This window comes from Salmo trutta, chromosome 8 (genome assembly GCF_901001165.1).
Source record: "Salmo trutta chromosome 8, fSalTru1.1, whole genome shotgun sequence".
In the NCBI taxonomy this organism is placed as follows: domain Eukaryota; kingdom Metazoa; phylum Chordata; class Actinopteri; order Salmoniformes; family Salmonidae; genus Salmo; species Salmo trutta.
In genome coordinates this window covers 34,900,667-34,921,205 of record NC_042964.1, presented here as the reverse complement: position 1 = coordinate 34,921,205, position 20,539 = coordinate 34,900,667, and the positions used below count along the sequence as shown (strand labels likewise).

At 40.8% G+C, this 20,539-nt stretch overlaps 1 protein-coding gene across 6 annotated transcripts in view; it reads right to left on the bottom strand.

Annotated features, from left to right (window-relative positions):
• Positions 1-1,161: 1,161 nt before the first annotated feature.
• The window catches only part of LOC115198761 (B-cell receptor-associated protein 29), a 32,115-nt gene continuing 12,737 nt past the window's right edge, over positions 1,162-20,539 (bottom strand). Inside the window, exons 1-9 of one of the 6 annotated variants that reach the window (XM_029761013.1) lie at positions 5,705-5,757; positions 5,469-5,500; positions 4,029-4,135; positions 3,016-3,134; positions 2,698-2,845; positions 2,282-2,417; positions 1,935-2,037; positions 1,560-1,651; positions 1,162-1,351 (exon numbers count right to left, since the gene is read on the bottom strand). In XM_029761013.1, coding sequence (XP_029616873.1) covers positions 1,316-1,351; positions 1,560-1,651; positions 1,935-2,037; positions 2,282-2,417; positions 2,698-2,845; positions 3,016-3,134; positions 4,029-4,120 — 726 coding nt within the window. In that variant the 5' untranslated portion in view covers positions 4,121-4,135; positions 5,469-5,500; positions 5,705-5,757 and the 3' untranslated portion in view covers positions 1,162-1,315. The other 5 variants (XM_029761014.1, XM_029761012.1, XM_029761010.1 and 2 more) reach the window with 5 other exon arrangements.

Below are 20,539 nucleotides of genomic sequence, written 5' to 3'. Positions count from 1 at the left end.
CTAGGTAAACAACGTGTAAGATCACACACGTCACGTTTGTTAACAAGCCAGCCAGCCAGCTAACGTTAGCTAGTTAAACAACAACCTCCGATACTTCGCCCTTATTCGCTTGAGTAAAAGTAAAGATACCTTAATAGAAAATGACTCAAGTAAAAGTCACCCAGTAAAATTCTACTTGAGTAAAAGTATTTGGCTTAAAATATACTTAAGTATCAAAAGTAAAAGTATAAATCATTTCAAATTCCTTATATTAAGCAAACCAGATGGCACCATTTTCTTGTTTTTTTATTTACGGAAAGCCACAGGCACACTCCAACATTCAGACATAATTTTAAAACGAAGCATGTGTGTTTAGTGAGTCTGCCAGATCAGAGGCAGTAGGGATGACCAGGGATGTTCGGTTGATAAGTGTGTGAATGTGACTATTTTCCTGTCCTGCTACGCATTCAAAATGTAACCAGTACTTTTTGGTGTCAAGGAAAATGTATGGAGTAAAAAGTACAATATTTTCTTCAGGAATTGGTGAAGTAAAAGTAGTCAAATATAAATAGTAAAGTACAGATACCCCAAAAAACAACAAGTAAAAATACATTAAAGTACTTTACACCACTGGAATCACCTCACACTTTTGTAAGTGTTTGAGAATCCTTGAAAATGATGACCCCATAAAGGATTTTCAATCTAGCCGAACCCCGACCCTGTGTAATATTCTCAAACCACTTAACATCTAAGTACGGGGAATATCTCCAGAGGAATGGAAACAAAACATCACCATTGGTAAATATTTAACAATAAAAATGACTCAATATAGCTTCCCTACCCCTATGAACTGAATGCTCATTTCGTTTTACAAAAAACATACAATTCAATCTGTAATCTGCATAGTTGCTAAGGTAAAAAACTGGAATATAGACATAATTTATATGAATGCAATGGTGCTCTTGCCATATACAGGGAAAAAACAGCATAGCAAGCCCATTACATCAAAAATACATTCAAAGTAGAAGACCACTGTAATCTGAAGCTTGTACAGCCATGCATGCAGGCATTCATTCACAACTGTGAAATTCTCCAAAAGTCAGCAAATACTATAAACACTATTTCTAGGCTGGTGTAGTAGCTATTCTATTACAAACGTGCTAAGGTGCTTTTTATCTAATGTTTGGCGGCTCAGTGGTGCTTTGGAGGAGTATTTTGGTGACATCATGCAGTGCTTCAGTATGTCAAAGGAAAATGATAGCGTGCGTGACAGTTTTTTTTTCTGGTTTCTTGGTACAATCTGTAAACGTTCTGACCGCTGTAGTCATAAGCCCGATCAATCATCCTTTTTGTCTCCAATCTCTTGAAGATTCTGGAAAAAATAATATATACAGTATATCTGTGAAGTGGTAGAGTTAAATGTACAGTAGTAGTACTAAAGTCAGAGTTGAAGTATTCGGTCTACATTTGAGCAGGGTAGTAATATACAGTATCTAAGTGCTGACAGCTTTGAACAAGGCCAGGTGAGCAGTAATATGTAGGCTACTGTAGATACTGTATGTGAGCTGGTCTGGGGTTACCTGGTGTTCTTTCAGCAGTCGGTCGTATTCTTTGGTCAGTCCATCGGATTGTTTCTTCATAGCTTCCATCTCGGATTGAGACTTTTTCAAGGCTTGTGAAAACATTAACCCCAAAGCATTCCCATTATCATACAATTCCCATTCATATCATCATATCTATCCCAAAGGTGACATGCTTTGGGTCAGAGTGCACATTCTCGTGCACATTCTCGAAAAGTAATTGAAGCCCATGTTTGTTTTACTGTCATTATGGTCTGATTTCATTTGGTTGGTTATTGTATTTTAGTTGTAAATTTTCACTTTATTAAAGTATTATTGGATTTGTGGTTCTATTATTCAGTCTGTCACAATATATTATGTGTGTGTCTTCCTCACCTTCCTCTGAGCCCTTCAGTTCTCCTCTCAGTTTCTCCATCTCTTTTCTCAGCTGCTCGTTTCCCTCTGCTGTGGCCTTGTTCCCCTTCCCATCAATCAGAGTCTGAAACAAACAGGTAAACATTAACACTTACCACACCTCTCAACCATATGCAGTACAAAAATTATTTTTGTTTCTTATTGTGTGGATGAAGGCCCATATCTCCATTTCGCCTTTTAGATCAAAATGAATACGTTTTCATGGACAAGGGGGGCCTTATCTTAGATCAGCGCTTCTCTTCTTTTTGAGACCCTTTTAAATATGGGCTCCTGTGCAGAAAGGGCAGTGATACTGGGTACGACCTTACCTGCTTCAGTAGCTCGTTGTCCTCCATGTATTTCTTGGCAGTTTGGTTGTCACTCTCTGCCTTGGTCTGCAGAGAGGCCGTGGTGCTAGACGCCGTCGCCAGCTGGTTGATCAGAGTGATCACCCGCCTCAGCACTCTGTAGGGAAACACACACAGAGATGGTGTTCAATAATGAGATTTACATTTGTTTCTTAAACAGAGAGCTGCAACTTGAACTTGTCCATCTGAACACATTTTTTGTTTTCCGTTTTTCTAAACATTTTGCTACGGTGTCCCCTACTGAACACGACCACTGTTATGGTCATTGCAATGAATAAAGACATCTCTATGATTATGACGATCCATGCACTGGCTGGTTTTCACCAGACTCAGTATGTCAATGGGAGGACAGACAGATCCAGAGCTTCCAGACTTACAGCCAGAGGAAAAGGGAAAAGCCGGCGATGAAGAGGTTCCTCTGGGCTCTGAACAGCTTCATGTGGAGGTGGTTAAACATGTTGGGCTGCAGAATAGCATCCTTGTTGTTCTTCGCCCCCGAATACTTCCACATCTCACGCAAAGAGTCTACAGGAGGACGTGCAGGTGTGGTACGACATGGTTAAACATAGTAAAACATTGAGATTTCAAAAGCATTGTATGAGATTGAGATTGTAAACTCTCCGTGAGAGATTGTCACTATTGTGAGCCATTAAAATCTGGGAGTAAATTAAACATACTTTTTGGCATCAGCTTACCAATCAAGAGGCCTATAAGGATTGTGATCATGATGTAGGATAATTTGATGTTGAGGATGAATTTGGTCCAAATCCTGGACATTTTGTTCCATATTCTCAGCTGGAAGATACTTTGCATTCTGCAAAACAGCACAAAAACATAATCCCACAAAGCATGGACCGACGGCAATGTATTTTTTTGGTGCAGTCTGGACCAGCCTTGACTTCAACGTGCATGGATGTAGATTTTTGGTCCGGTCCGGATGTAGACGTCGGTTTGGTTCAGATTTGATCTGGTCTGGCGTTGATTTGGCCCAAACATAGATATGTTTGGTTCAGATTTAGTCTGGGCTGGACCAGCCTGGATTTCAACAGCCACAGACGTCTGGACCGGCCTTGATTTGGCCCAAACATAGACCTCTTATGATTGGTTCAGATTTGGCCCAGTCCGGATCAAATCTCTATAATTGGTTCACATTTGGTCCAGTCCAAATCTGAACAAATCATAGACATCTGTTTCACAAGTTTGTACAGTACAGCACAATTGAGCACAGCAGAGTACAGTACAGTTCAGTAAAGAAAAGTACTGTTGAGTACAGCGCAGTGTATTGTACTCTACTGAACTAAACTGTACTAAACTGTGCCATACTGTTCAAACTGTTCCCCGGTAGGCCATCATTGTAAATAAGAATGTGTTCTTAACTGACTTGCCTAGTTAAATACAAGTTAAATAAAATAAAATATGAAAAATAATTTTTTATCATTTAAAATTTCGCAGCTGAAATTTGGACATAGAATCAATGACCAAAAAATACGCATTTTCAACATCTGCAAATTACTTTTCAATTTTCACTCAGAACCAAAACTGAACCTGATTTCAACTTTCAGAAATATGTATTTTTCAACTTCAGAAAAACTTGAAATTAACCTCACTTCAACATATGGAAAATATTTATTTTAGACATAATTTCAAAGGAATTTTGTTTAATGTGAAGTTGCGGAATGTATCAGGACAGGTTAGGGCTCATTCCTACCTGGTGATTGAGATGAAGGGTAGACTGAGGATGAGGAGTACACCTATTTCCACATAGAGGAAGAAAGCAACTGCAGTCCATAGGAACGTCATCTCTAACAATACAGTCTGAAAAAGAGTAAACATTTTAAGCATCATAGATCCTTTTCACAGTATGGCAGTAGGTTATATTGCCAGAATGGAAAAGGGCTGGTTTAATTGTTGATGTCAACAACCGGAAAACTCAACTGGCTACGTAGTTAGCTTGCTATCTAGTTTCCTGTGGATATATTGTATTTCAGCTAACTGTGAAACCATGAATGCAATTGTGTTCGGAACAACCATGCAGTCCCTGTTTCAGTGATACGCCTCTTATCCTAGTTAGCTAACGTTACCTACAAAGTTCACATGCTTGGTTATAGGTGCTACACAAAGGCTTTTTATTTTTTTTTCGAATTTTTGCATTGTAATTTCTAATGTCAATATATTGCAGTAATAATTGACTGATAGCGTTTCACAGTATTACATTCCCGACTGTGATATTAGCCTATTGATTTCTCCCGCTGGGGCTGAATCTATTGTAAAAATGGGAAAACTGTTCTGACTTCGTGGCTGTATTAGATGGTGGAAATCGCTCTGTCATATCATGGTTGCTGAAGATCTACACTGTTCGCTCAATTTCATTTTATGGGAGAAAACATGCACTAGATAGTGTAGGGCCCATCTAAATCACTGGAGTATCTTGTAATTTACCTAGCATTAGGCTGCATTCAAAACAAACATCCTCCTTCCCCCGCATCCCATTTCTCATAACATGACAGAGACTTGCGCCTTTCACTTTCGGTACACCAGCTTCAATCAGCTGTAAAACGATATTATTGAAAATATATTTCACAGCGATTTAGATGGTACAGTGATTCCCTACACTATTCAGTGCTTGTTCACACAAACTGAAATTGAGCAAACAGTGTACAATTTTAGATACCAGGAAATTACAGAGCAATTTCCACAAGTTAACCACAGCCAGAAAGTCAGAACAGACGCTGCTCCAGCAGGAGAAATAAAGAGGCGAATATCACTGCCAATCACAACACTGGCGGGTAAATAATACTGTGAAACACCATCTATAATTGCACTATTACTCCAGATATATTATGGACATTTTCTGAAATTACAATGCAAATTACAGCTGCTGTTTCATTCAGTATATAACATACGTCCTTATATCATAGAAAAAGTAGCTATGCCTTCTCCATTCTGAAGCTAGCTAGCTATATATTTCGAAAGACTTTGCATAATGCATTGAAATCAGCCAGGCAGCTTGGCCATCTGTTAGGAGAGAAGCCATAGCTATCTAACGGGTACTACAACGTTAGCGAATACTTTTGTGAAATAGTTAGTTGCTACACATATGAGGAACCACGTTCAATTTCTTAATAATTATGCAAAGTACGTAACTTACTCAGCGGCACCAGAACCCAGAAACGGTCGAAACTGGAGGATGAAAAGCAAAGTTGAGCTGTTTCACGCTACTTTTTTTTCGCCTCATTGGACTGAAGTCCTACAGAAACGTTTAGCTGTTCGCTTACTGGCTTATCCTCTACTGAGAATAACCAATAAGATTTTGCCATATATTGTAAATACTATACTGTAGAAATATGTTGAAATTAGGTGTAATGTGTTTGGTTTTGTTTGTACCTTTTGACCATGTTGAAGTGAATCTGATGTAACCTTAGTTTATTGGAGGTAGAGGGCAGTGATGGAAAAAGTACCCAATTGTAATACTTGAGTGTGACGACCCTCCCACTCTGTCTGCCGTTATCTTTCTCTTTGCTCTTGTTTTCCTTATTAGGATCTCGGGGGGTGGAGCTGGGAGGGTCGTCAGCGACATGGGACACACTTGGGCCCGGGTGTGTCCCAGGATAAAGTGCACCACTTCCCCAGTCATTGAGGAGACTCTACATGCAGACACACTGATAGATTTAAGTTGTGGCTGTTTTGTTTGCGTTGGCACCGTTCAACACCCGTCATTATCACATTTATGCATGCAACCACTCACTTACACTACTGATTACTGACTACACACACCATTGTTAATTGTATTTAGTTTACTTTAGTTAATAAATATATATTTGTTATTCCTTATCTCCATGTCTCCCTTTTTGTTACAAACTTCGAGCCGGTTCGTGACATGAGTAAAAGTAAAGATACAATAGAAAATGACTTTAGTAAAAATGAAAGTCACCCAGTAAAATACTACTTGAGTAAAATAATTTGGTTTTAAAAATACTGAAATATAAATAAATCTTTACATTAAGAAAACCAAATGGGACCATTTTCTCCAAAAAAGTCCAAAAAAACTATAAATTCCAATCAAAGCATGTGTGTTTAGTGAAGTAAAAGTAGTCATATAAATAGTGAAGTACAGATACCCCTAAATAATACTTTAAAGTACTACTTAAGTACTTTATACCACTGGTAGAGGGAGACATGCACACCACAACTATGAGAATGAGAAATAATAAACAAGCACTTTTATTCCATTGACAATAATTAATAACATACATATTAAAATATACCTAGCCTGTGTTTATGATAGGCCTTCTGTCTGGGGATCCATATGTGTTGTGGAGGTAGTCTATGACTGCGGTGCTGCTTTGCAGGGAGTTGACCACCTTCCTCTCGGGTTGAGAGCTGACCCTCTCCAGCATGTAGATGAGGTGTGCTGCTGGAAGCAGGTGAAGGGGGTCCCCTGGTTTGTGGCGAGGTCCACCCAGTCCCACAAACACACACAAGGGGTTTCATTGTAGCCAGCGAATATGGCTGGGTTGGACAACAGCCCCTGGGCTGCCATCACACCTACAGGACAGGGCATGTGAGGTGGGAGAGGAAGTGCCTTGAGTGAGCCATTTGACTATAAAGATCCTGTATAGAGATTCTATATTTTCTGTAATTATTTCTGCGCATGGAACCTCTAGCTACCCTTTTAAGTATTTACAATTCATATCTGTTAAGATTACACAAACATAATGATTTCCCTGGAGGGAATGAGAGGTTACAGACTAAATGCAGATGAAATGTTTACGATAAAGACGGCTATGAAGTTCTGTGAAAATCAACAATGACAGTGGCTCCCAGGAAACCCCCCATGTTGTAGTTTATTTTCATAGAACAAAACAGCTGATCACTTTGGTCTATATAAAGGAATTTAATATGAAGCCATTTCAAGAGCATCTTTCCCAAGGAAATAACTACACGTCTAGTTACTAAGTGTCTGTCTCATATGACACCCTATTCCCATACAGAGTGCACTATTTTTGACCAGAGTCCTGTGTGACTGCCTTTGGAGTCTGGTCACAAGCAGTACACAATATTGGGAAAAGGAATCAATTGTGATTTGCGCAAATGTAACTGAAAATGAACTCCAGTGAGCTGGTGAGTGGTTTCCACATCTCGGATGCTCTTTATGTCTCAGTTGGCAATGACTGGCTGGTGGCGCTCCTCTGCGGTCCGACCATGGACCGTTTATCCCCTGGCTAGATTCCAATTGGAATTAGACATCACTTTGCAAGCCAGCATAATGTGACCTGCGGGCCTGATTTTGCCTTTAAACCATGAGTTCTCAGCCACTGTATTAGGGTTAAAACTAGGCCCCCAAAATAAAGCCTTAAGAATTGTGTTGTACTGTCCTAACTTTTATTCACTTAGGTTCTCACTTGGTGAAGACTACAGGACTGAAGATGGATGAATACACCAACCATGTCTCTGTCACTAACAAATACAGTCATGGGTGGTAACTCTACAATTCACTCAAAAGGCAAGGCACTCTGCGAAATAATTTAACACTGAAAAGTGTGGACCCGTATAGTTCGTCGGATGTGGCAGGGCTTGCAAACTATTCCGGACTACAAAAGGGAAACCGAGCCGCCCAGTGACACGAGCCTACCAGACGAGCTAAATGCCTTTCATGCTCGCTTCGAGGCAAACAACAATGAAGCATGCATTAGAGCACCAGCTGTTCCGGACGACTGTGTGATCACGCTCTCCATAGCCGATGTAAGCAAGACTAAACAGGTCAACATTCACAAGGCCGCAGGGCCAGACGGATTACCAGGACGTGTACTCAGAGCATGCGCTGATCAACTGGCAAGTGTCTTAACTGACATTTTCAACCTGTCTCTGACCGAGCCTGTAAGACCTACATGTTTCAAGCAGGTCACCATAGTCCCTGTGCCAAAGAAAGCGAAGGTAACCTTCCTAAATGACTACCGCTCCGTAGCACACACGTCAGTAGCCATGAAGTGCTTTGAAAGCCTGGTCATGGCTCATATCACCATCATCCCGGAAACCCTAGACTCACTCCAATTCGCATACTGCCCCAACAGATCCACAGATGATGCAATCTCAATCACACTCTACATTGCCCTTTCCCATCTGGACAAAAGGAACACCTATGTGAGAATGCTGTTCATTGACTACAGCTTGGCCACACGACTGTGTGGCCAAGCACGACTCCAACACTCTCATTAAGTTTGACAGTGGTAGGCCTGATCAGCGACAACGATGAGACAGCCTATAGCGAGGAGGTCAGAGACCTGGCAGTGTGGTGCCAGGACAACAACCTCTCCCTCAATTTTAGCAAGACAAAGGAGCTGATCGTGGACTACAGGAAAAGGAGGGCCGAACAGACCCCCATTAACATCGATGGGGCTGCAGCGGAGCGGGTCGAGATTTTAAGTTCCTTGGTTTCCACATCACCAACAAACTATCATGGTCCAAACACACCAAGACAATTGTGAAGAGGAGACTGAAAAGATTTGGCATGGGTCCCCCAGATCCTCAAAAAGTTCTACAGCTGCACCATCGAGAGCATCCTGACCGGTTGCATCACCGCCTGGTATGGAAATTGCTCGGCATCCGACCGTAAGGCGCTACAGAGGGTAGTGTGTACGGCTCAGTACATTACTGGGGCAAAGCTTCCTGCCATCCAGGACCTTTACAATAGGCGGTGTCAGGAATGCCCAAAAAATTGTCAAAGACTCCAGTCACCCAAGTCATAGACTGTTCTCTCTGCGACCGCATGGCAAGCGGTATCGGAGCACCAAGTCTAGGTCCAAAAGGCTCCTTAACAGCTTCTACCCCAAGCCATAAGAGTGCTGAACAATTAATCAAATGGCCACCCCCCCGCCTTTGGTTTTACACTGCTGCTACTCACTGTTATTATCTATCCATTGTCACTTTACCCCTACCTACATGTACAAATTACCTTGACTAACCTGCACCCCTGTACATTGACTCGATACTGGTACCCCCAGGATATACCCTCGTTATTGTGTTAATTTTGACTTGATTTTTTACTTTAATTTATTTAGTCAATATTTTCTTAACCATTTCTTGAACTGCATTGTTGGTTAAGGGCTTGTAAGTAAGCATTTCACGGTAAGGTCTACACCTGTTGTATTCGGTGCATGTGACAAATACAATTTGATTTGTCCAGTGTTACAGTTAACACTGTGTTGATTTAACACTGGAGAATTTGCTGTGTAAGATCTGATCACAATGCACCTCTTAATCGTCTAAACCTGTCTAAAACTAAGGGCACAATCAGAATGTGGATAAGATCACGGCAAAGGACATGTTAGCAGCTGGTATAAACGGGGCTACTGTTCATGTCTGTGTGACTGTTGTGCCACAGGAGATGGCACTGTGCCAGCTTATCATAGCTGTTCTCTGCCTTTGGTGTGTAGCAGGAGTGTTCTTATTTCAGTTCTGATCAAATCCACTAGGTGGCAGTATTGTACACTGGTAATAAATCAAATTTCAATCACTGGGGTTGGTGGGCCAAATATACACTGCTCAAAAAATATAGGTAACACTTAAACAACACAATGTAACTCCAAGTCAATCACACTTCTGTGAAATCAAACTGTCCACTTAGAAAGCAACACTGATTGACAATAAATTTCACATGCTGTTGTGCAAATGGAATAGACAACAGGTGGAAATTATAGGCAATTAGCAAGACACCCCCAATAAAGGAGTGGTTCTGCAGGTGGGGACCACAGACCACTTCTCAGTTCCTATGCTTCCTGGCTGATGTTTTGGTCACTTTTGAATGCTGGCGGTGCTTTCACTCTAGTGGTAGCATGAGACGGAGTCTACAACCCACACAAGTGGCTCAGGTAGTGCAGCTCATCCAGGATGGCACATCAATACGAGCTGTGGCAAGAAGGTTTGCTGTGTCTGTCAGCGTAGTGTCCAGAGCATGGAGGCGCTACCAGGAGACAGGCCAGTACATCAGGAGACGTGGAGGAGGCCGTAGGAGGGCAACAACCCAGCAGCAGGGCCGCTACCTCCGCCTTTGTGCAAGGAGGAGCAGGAGAAGCACTGCCAGAGCCCTGCAAAATGACCTCCAGCAGGCCACAAATGTGCATGTGTCTGCTCAAACGGTCTGAAACAGACTCCATGAGGGTGGTAATGAGGGCCCGACGTCCACAGGTGGGGGTTGTGCTTACAGCCCAACACCGTGCAGGACGTTTGGCATTTGCCAGAGAACACCAAGATTGGCAAATTCGCCACTGGCGCCCTGTGCTCTTCACAGATGAAAGCAGGTTCACACTGAGCACGTGACAGACGTGACAGAGTCTGGAGACGCCGTGGAGAACGTTCTGCTGCCTGCAACATCCTCCAGCATGACCGGTTTGGCGGTGGGTCAGTCATGGTGTGGGGTGGCATTTCTTTGGGGGGCCGCACAGCCCTCCATGTGCTCGCCAGAGGTAGCCTGACTGCCATTAGGTACCGAGATGAGATCCTCAGACCCCTTGTGAGACCATATGCTGGTGCGGTTGGCCCTGGGTTCCTCCTAATGCAAGACAATGCTAGACCTCATGTGGCTGGAGTGTGTCAGCAGTTCCTGCAAGAGGAAGGCATTGATGCTATGGACTGGCCCGCCCGTTCCCCAGACCTGAATCCAATTGAGCACATCTGGGACATCATGTCTCGCTCCATCCACCAACGCCACGTTGCACCACAGACTGTCCAGGAGTTGGCGGATGCTTTAGTCCAGGTCTGGGAGGAGATCCCTCAGGAGACCATCCGCCACCTCATCAGGAGCATGCCCAGGCGTTGTAGGGAGGTCATACAGGCACGTGGAGGCAACACACTACTGAGCCTCATTTTGACTTGTTTTAATGACATTACATCAAAGTTGGATCAGCCTGTAGTGTGGTTTTCCACTTTAATTTTGAGTGTGACTCCAAATCCAGACCTCCATGGGTTGATAAATTGGATTTTCATTGATTCTTTTTGTGTGATTTTGTTGTCAGCACATTCAACTATGTAAAGAAAAAAGTATTTAATACGATTATTTCTTTCATTCAGATCTAGGATGTGTTGTTCAAGTGTTCCCTTTATTTTTTTGAGCAGTATATAAACTCACCAAAAAAAGAAACCTCTTTTTCAGGACCGTCTTTCAAAGATAATTCGTAAAAATCCAAATAACTTCACAGATCTTCATTGTAAAGGGTTTAAACACCGTTTCCCATGCTTGTTCAATGAACCATAAACAATTCATGAACATGCACCTGTTGAACGGTCATTAAGACACTAACAGCTTACAGACGGTTGGCAATTAAGGTCACAGTTATGAAAACTTAGGACACTAAAGAGGCCTTTCTACTGACTCTGAAAAACACCAAAAGAAAGATGCTCAGGGTCCCTGCCCATCTGCGTGAAAGTGCTTTTGTCATGCTGCAAGGAGGCATGAGGTCTGCAGATGTGGCCAGGGCAATAAATTGCAATGGCCGTACTGTGAGACGCCTAAGACAGCGCTACAGGGAGACAGGACGGACAGCTGATCGTCCTCGCAACGGCAGACCACGTGTAACAACACCTGCGTTACAGGGAAGACATCCTCCTCCCTCATGTGGTACCCTTCCATTCCCTCAAAAAATATGCGGGAACTTGCAGGCGTCTTGGTGGGAGCGTAGGGTAACATCTCACAGAAAGAACTGGCAAATCTGGTGTAGTCCATGAGGAAGGAGATGCACTGCAGTACTTAATGCAGCTGGTGGCCACACCAGATACTGACTCTTACTTTTGATTTTGACCCCCCCTTTGTTCAGGGACATATTATTCTGTTAGTCACATGTCTGTAGAACTTGTTCAGTTTATGTCTCAGTTGTTGAATCTTTTTATGTTCATACAAATATTTACACATGTTAAGTTTGCTGAAAATAAACGCAGTTGACAGTGAGCGGACGTTTCTTTTTTTGCTGAGTTTGTTGATTTTGCAAGCGATACCAAGGAAAAAACGAATATGAATCACTTTGTTCTGTGAAGCAAATGAAATGGATGGCATTTCTCACTCGCTTACAAAATAGTTGTATTTCTTCGATTAAACAGTGAATAACTTGTAAATGTAATACAACAGTAAAACATTTTTAATATGGGATAACATGTTGGTATGTGGAGACAATTTTTCCAAACTAAAAAAACATATTTTGCAACAAAAACAACTAATAGTGAGCAATACTGGAATATTGCAACACTTTCTTACTCAAATCAGATTTCTGTACTCGCAATGAGAAAATCTCTCTACAGTGGTCTGAAAGGCACTTATTCAACCAGTACAGTACTGGGGGATGTACAGTACTGGGGCCCTATAGGAGTAAAGTACTTAGGGGATGGGGGCTGGAGGAAGATTTGTTGGTCAATTACCCACTCCAAGTGCTGACCCGGTCTACCCAACCCAACCCCTGGGCTGGGACAGTCAATAACAGGGAGTCAGAGTGAGAAGAGGAAAGATGAATTTGCTCAGACTTTTCTGTTTCAGTACCCTGACTACAAAACAGAAAATCATGAACCTGTGTAATATTCACAAACCCTTCACATCTAAGAGGAATGATAACAGGTCACCATTGATATAAAATATTCAATAACAAAAATAACTCAATGTAGCTTCTCTACCACTATTAACTCAATGCTAATTTTGTTTTACAAAACACATACAACTCAATCTGTAATATGCCTAGCTGCTAAGGTGAAACAAAATGGATATACATGCAACGGTGGTACTCTTGCCATATACAGGGAGAAAACAGCATAGAAAGCCCATTACATCAAAAATACATTCACAGTAGAAGACCACTGTAATCTGAAGCTTGTACAGCCATGCATGCAGGCATTCATTCACAACTGTGAAATTCTCCAAAAGTCAGCAAATACTATAAACACTATTTCTAGGCTGGTGTAGTAGCTATTCTATTACAAACGTGCTAAGGTGCTTTTTATCTAATGTTTGGCGGCTCAGTGGTGCTTTGGAGGAGTATTTTGGTGACATCATGCAGTGCTTCAGTATGTCAAAGGAAAATGATAGCGTGCGTGACAGTGTTTTTTTCTGGTTTCTTGGTACAATATGTAAACGTTCTGACCGCTGTAGTCATAAGCCCGATCAATCATCCTTTTTGTCTCCAATCTCTTGAAGATTCTGGAAAAAATAATATATACAGTATATCTGTGAAGTGGTAGAGGTAAATGTACAGTAGTAGTACTAAAGTCAGAGTTGAAGTATTCTGTCTACATTTGAGCAGGGTAGTAATATAGCTTTGAACAAGGCAGGGTGAGCAGTAATATCAAATCAAACATGTACAGTGCCTTCAGAAACTATTCATCCCTCTTGACTTATTCCACACTGTTGTGTTACAGCCTGAATTCAAAATGGATTACATTTTATTTTAAAGTACACGATTCCCACAAAGTGAAAACATGTTTTTACACATTTTTTGCACAATTTGTTGAAAATGAAATACAGAAATATCTCATTTTCATGAGTACTCACACCCCTGAGTCAATACTTTGTAAGAGCCTTTGGTAGCGATTACAGCTGTGAGTCTATGGGTAAATCTAAGGGCTTTCCACACCTGGATTGAGAAGTATTTGACCATTATGCTTTTCAAAACTCTTAAAGCTCTGTCAAATTTGTTGTTGATCATTGCTAGACAATTTTCAGGTCTTGCCATAGATTTAAGTCAAAACTGTAACTCGGCCACTTAGGAACATTCACTATCTTCTTGGTAAACAACTCCAGTGAAGATGTGGCCTTTTGCTTTAGGGTATTGTCCTGCTGAAAGGTGAATTCTCTCAGTATCTGGTGGAAAGCAGATTGAACTAGGTTTTCCTGTAAGATTTTGCCAGTGCTTAGCCAGTGCTTAAATTACAAGCATACCCATAACATGATGCAGCCACCACAATGCTCGAAAATACGGAGAGTGGTACTCAGTCATGTGTTGCATTGGATTTTCCCCAAACATAACACTTTGCATTCAGGACAAAACGTTATTTGCTTTGCCACATTTTTTGCAGTATTACTTTAGTGCCTTATTACAAACAGGATGCATGTTTTGGGATATTTTTTTTATTCTGTTCATGCTTCCATCTTTTCACCATGTCAATTAGGTTAATATTGTGGAGTAACTAGAATGTTCATGATCCATCCTCGGTTATCCTGTCACAGCCATTAAACTCAAACTGTTTTAAAGTCACTATTGGCCTCATGGCGGTCCCAGAGAAGTTTCCTTCCTCTCTGGCAACTGAGCTAGGAAGGACGCCTGAACCTTTGTAGTGACGGTGTATTGATACACCATCCAAAGTGTAATTAATACCTTCACCATGCTCAAAGGGATATTCAATGTCTGCTTTTGTATTGTAATTTTACCTATCTACCAATAGGTGCCCTTCTTTGCAAGGCATTGGAAAACCTTCCTGGTTTTTGTGTTAGAAATTCACTGCTCGACTGAGGGACCTTACAAATAATTGTATGTGTGAGGTACAGAGATGAGGTAGTCATAAAAAATCATGTTAAACACTATTATTGCACACAGAGTCCATGCAACTTATTATGCGATTTGTTAAGAAAATGTTCACCCCTGAACTTATTTAGGCCTGCCATAACAAAGGGGTTGAACACTTATTGACTCAAGACATTTCAGCTTTTTATTAATTTGTACAATTTTCAAAAAACATGTTTCCACTTTGACATTATGGGGTATTGTGTGTAGGCCATTTGCGAAATGTAACACAACAACATTTGGAAAAATTCAAGGGGTGTGAATACTTTCTGAAGGCACTGTAGGCTAATTGTAGATACTGTATGTGAGCTGGTCTGGGGTTACCTGGTGTTCTTTCAGCAGTCGGTCGTATTCTTTGGTCAGTCCATCGGATTGTTTCTTCACAGCTTCCATCTCGGATTGGGACATTTTCAAGGCTAGGTAAAACATTAACCCCAAAGCATTCCCATTATCATCCAATTCCCATGCATATCATCCAATCTCTCTAAAAGGTGACATGCTATGGGTCAAAGTGCACATTCTTGAACAGTAATTGAAGCCCATGTTTGTTTTATTGTAATTATGGTCTGATTTCATTTGGTTGGTTGGTTATTGTATTGTACATTTTTAATTGATTTCAGTATTATTGGATTTTTGGTTATATTATTCAGTCTGTCACAATATATTATGTGTGTGTCTTCCTCACCTTCCTCTGAGCCCTTCAGTTCTCCTCTCAGTTTCTCCATCTCTTTTCTCAGCTGCTCGTTTCCATCTGCTGTGGCCTTGTTCCCCCTCCCATCCATCAGAGTCTGAAAAAAAAGACAGGTAAACATTAACCACTTACCACACCTCTCAACCATATGCAATACAAAAATTATTTTTGTTACTTTTAGTGTGGATGAAGGCCCATATCTCTGAGTAGGAGTTCTGATATAACATCCATTTTGCCTCTTACATTGAAATGAATACGTTTCCATTATCCTAGATTAGCGCTCCTCTTCTTTTTGAGACCCTTTTAAATATGGCCTCAGGTGCAGAAAGGGAAGTGATACTGGGTATGACTTTACCTGTTTCAGTAGCTCGTTGTCCTCCATGTATTTCTTGGCAGTTTGGTTGTCACTCTCTGCCTTGGTCTGCAGAGAGGCCGTGGTGCTAGACGCCGTCGCCAGCTGGTTGATCAGAGTGATCACCCGCCTCAGCACTCTGTAGAGAAACAACACATAGATTGTGTTCAATACTGATAAAAAAATTTAAACAGAGAGCTGCCACCTGAACTTGTCCATCTGAACACATTTTTTGTTTTCCGTTGCTAAACATTTTGCTACGGTGTGCCCTACTGAATACGACCAGGGTGTTATGGTCATTGTAATGAATAAACAAGTCTCTATGATTATGACGATCCATGCACTGGCTGGTTTTCACCAGTATCCATCCCAATGTGGAGACGACACAGTGAGGATTCAGTATGTCAATGGTTGAGTGATGGACAGACAGATCCAGGACTTACAGCCAGAGAAAGAGGGAAAAGCCAGAGATGTAGAGGTTCCTCTGGGCTCTGAACAGCTTCATGTGGAGGTTGTCAAACATGTTGGGATGCAGATTAGCATCCTTGCTGTTTCCCGCCCCCGAATACTTCCTCACCTCACGCACAGCGTCTATAGGAGGACAGGAGGGTGTGCAGGTGTGGTACGACATGGTTAAACATGGTAAGACATGGAGATTGCAAAAGCATTGTATGAGATTGTCATTATGATCTGTGAGTAAATTAAACCATGACACTTTGTGGTATCAGTTTACCGAGGAAGAGGACTATAAGGATTATGATCATGGCGAGGAAGAATTTATTCCAAAACCTGGCCATTTTGTTCCATATTCTCAGCTGGAAGATACTCTGCCATCTGCAAAAGAGCATAAAAACATAATGCTGAGACTCAGAACACTGCAAAAGCAAGTCAATGTCTAATAAAATATCCCCGGATGCAGCTTAGGGCTGTCCCCGACAAAAATAAAAACAACTTTGTCGACCGAAAGTCCTTTGTTCTTTCTACCAATCGAATGGTAGCAATGTTAAAACGTGTATTTTCCATTTATAGACACAACCTATGTGTTTTAATAAAATAATCTAGATACTTGTCTGACGCTTCAAGGAAACTGTTTGATTAAATAAGACACAAATGACTCTAGAGGGATCCAGAGATCAAGATAAGGGAAGGGGAAAAAAACATGTTAATCTGACCCGACCATCCTCCTCCCGCTCCTGCTGGCTTTCTACTTTCCTGAAGTTGCCGGTAATATGCTACACGAGTGGAATGCCAATTTCTTACAATTTTTACTGATCTGTGTTCCGGTTATGGTTTTCATATGCACATTTTAGTTGAACGGTTTTATTTAATTTATAATAATGTCTTCATATCTCAATCATTGACATGTGGTTAATCAAAATTCTATCAAAATCTAAACAAAAATGATAAACCTAAAAAGTAACTTTATTGCCATTGCCAACTTTGTAAAATTAGCCTACATAAAGCCAACAAATAAAACATGGCCGCCTGTAAGTAGAAAATATCCTGACAAAAATAAATATCTTATAAATCACATTGGCTACGCATGGCCTGTCTGCAACGAACTTGAAACATTGTATCAACTATCAACTTGGGTTCAGCCAGAAGTTCTCACACTAGCAAACTAAAATATTCTGGGCACTTAGAGTTCGCCACGCCAGTGAGCTCGGGACAGACACATCTGTAGACTATGTGCGCAAGGGATAAGAGCTCACCAGGTAGGCCTATTTTATGACATTTCCACTCGATCAAAGCATGACATTTTTCCCTTCACGCTGCGTGGTTATCAAAAGGGAGAGAGCTGGAAAGATTTTTCAAATACATTGGTGAACTATTATCATTCTCAAAATCTCAATGGATGTAAAAACAGACTTTCTGTTTGAGGTGAAGAAAACATTACTTTGAGAAGCTCCACAGTTCATTAGTGGTGGTGTGTTAAGCCATTCACAAATACTATCAGATCCCCAAATGGGCACATTTATATGCCTACATTTGCGAGCAGGCCAGGTAGCCTTTAGGCCTACTTCTATGTGTAATCAGGTGCGCATCCTTACTAGGGCTGTGGCGGTCATGGAATTGTCAAGCAAATAACTGGTGATTGTCAAGCAAATAACTGGTCGGTCTCACGGTAATTGACAGTTAATTAACAAACACATTTAGCATCTCCTGGCTTCCACACATAGCCTACAAGCCACTGATGCAGACTTTTGGAACATCTACATTTTTAAAAATGATAATAAATCCATGTAATATAGCCTCCAATAAATCCATTATTTATTTTAGACAGGTCTAAAGAAAGATGATAGAAAATGCAGTCTTTCAGAAGAAAAGAATAGCATACTTGTCCTTATGTTACTGATCTGGCTATGCCATTTGGCTGTGGGCCACACTAGTTCATTTAGCAGACAAGATTTGCCTAGAACTCTGTGGCATTGGCTCCCGAGTGGCGCAGCGGTCTAAGGCACTGCATTGCAGTGTTAGAAGCATCACTACAGACCCAGGTTCAATCCCGGGCTGTATCACAACCGGCCGTGACCGGGATTCCCATAGGGCGGCGTAGTTTTTTGTTTTTTTTAAACGGTGGAAATTATCTTCCCCAAACTTGAAACTCAAGTGCTGCTTATGTATGCCAGTTAGGCTCTACACCCCTTGTGAAGCAGATTAATGTGCTTGATTTAAAATGATTTGGCCCCTTTAGTTGTGATACAAACCTTATCAAAACATATAGTGCTATGGCCTAGGCTACATGAGGTTTGCAACTATAATAAAAAATAAATAAAAGGCATTGTTTCTTGCCTTAAGCTGGGCATCATTCACGTGATAAGCAGCTAAAATTGTCACACAGAGTATTCTTGATTTAATCTCGTCTTTACATATACTAAATAATGTGTGCAATTTGTTTTCATTTAGAGTGGACCATTATTATGCACCTGTTTTGAAACAGCAAGTTTGTTAGACTACGAATGACCATCAGCAGCAGAGCTGGAGTAGCCTAATTACCGTGACTAAACAGTCAAGTGGAATTTGACTGCCTTCCTGACTCGTGACCGTCCTTACTCAACATTGACAGTAGCACTCCAAACAAAAGACAGCGTCTAAATTGACAAAACTCATAAAAAACTAATTTGTTTCTCACAATAGTAGCATAGGTTGTGCACTCTGCAAACGTGTCCACTTTGACAATGAGAACGACAAAACTATAATAATAATAGATTGAATGAATTAACAGAAATGACCATAACCAAACAAACATTATAGATTAGAAATGATAGGAATTAAACGGTAAATGTTCTACACTACCGTTCAAAAGTTTGGGGTCACTTCGAAATGTCCTTGTTTTTTAAAGAAAATGACATTTTTTGTCCATTAAAATAACATCAAATTGATCAGAAATACAGTGTAGACATGGTTAATGTTGTAAATGAATATTGTGGCAGATTTTTTTTATGGAATTTCTACATAGGCGTACAGAGGCCCATTATCAGCAACCATCACTGTGTTCCAATGGCACGTTGCGTTAGCTAATCCAAGTTTATCATTTTAAAAGGCTAATTGATCATTAGAAAACCCTTTTGCAATTATGTTAGCACAGCTGAAAACTGTGTTCTAATTAAAGAAAAAATAAAACTGTCCCTCTTTAGACTAGTTGAGTATCTGGAGCATCAGCATTTGTGGGTTTACATTTACAGGCTCAAAATGGCCAGAAACAAAGACCTTTCTTCTGAAACTCATCAGTCTATTCTTGTTCTGAGAAATAAAAGGTATTTTCCATGCGAGAAATTGCCAAGAAACTGAAGATCTCGTACAACGCTGTGTACTACTCCCTTCACAGAACAACGCAAACTGGCTCTAACCAGAATAGAAAGAGTAGGAGGCCCCGGTGCACAACTGAGCAAGAGGACAAGTACATTAGGGTGTCTAGTCTGTTTGCAACTGCTAAAAAAACGAATAAAAATAAAAAACTTGGTCAACCAAACAATCAACCAGTCAACTAATTTAGGTCAGCCCTAATGCAGCTAGTCACAACATTGTCTCAATTGTAACATGATTCCTGTTGTAGCTTGTAGGGAGCCAAGTCCCTTTTACTACTTTGTCCATGGCTATAGCTCTCCATGTTATGATGGAGTCCTACTAAGCATGGACCACAACGTCTTTTTTTGGTCCTGTCTGGACCGGCAGTCTTTTTTTGGTGCAGTCCGGACTGGTATTGATTTCAACGTATAGGACGTAGATTTTCTGTGAAAATATGAACCAATCATAGACATCTTTGTTTATTTCAGATTTGGTCTGGTCTAGAGGTCGACCAATTTATGATTTTTCAACGCCGATACCGATTATTGGAGGGCAAAAAAAGCCGATACCGATTACGTCGGCCGATATATATATATATTTGCAATAATGACAATTACAACAACACTGAATGAACACTTATTTTAACTTAATATAATACATAAATAAAATCAAGTTAGCCTCAAATAAATAATGAAACGCAAAAACAGTGTTGGAGAAGAAAGTAAAAGTGCAATATGTGCCATGTAAAAAAAGCTAACGTTTAAGTTCCTTGCTCAGAACATATGAAAGCTGGTGGTTCGTTTTATCATGAGTCTTCAATATTCCCAGTTAAGAAGTTTTAGGTTGTAGTTATT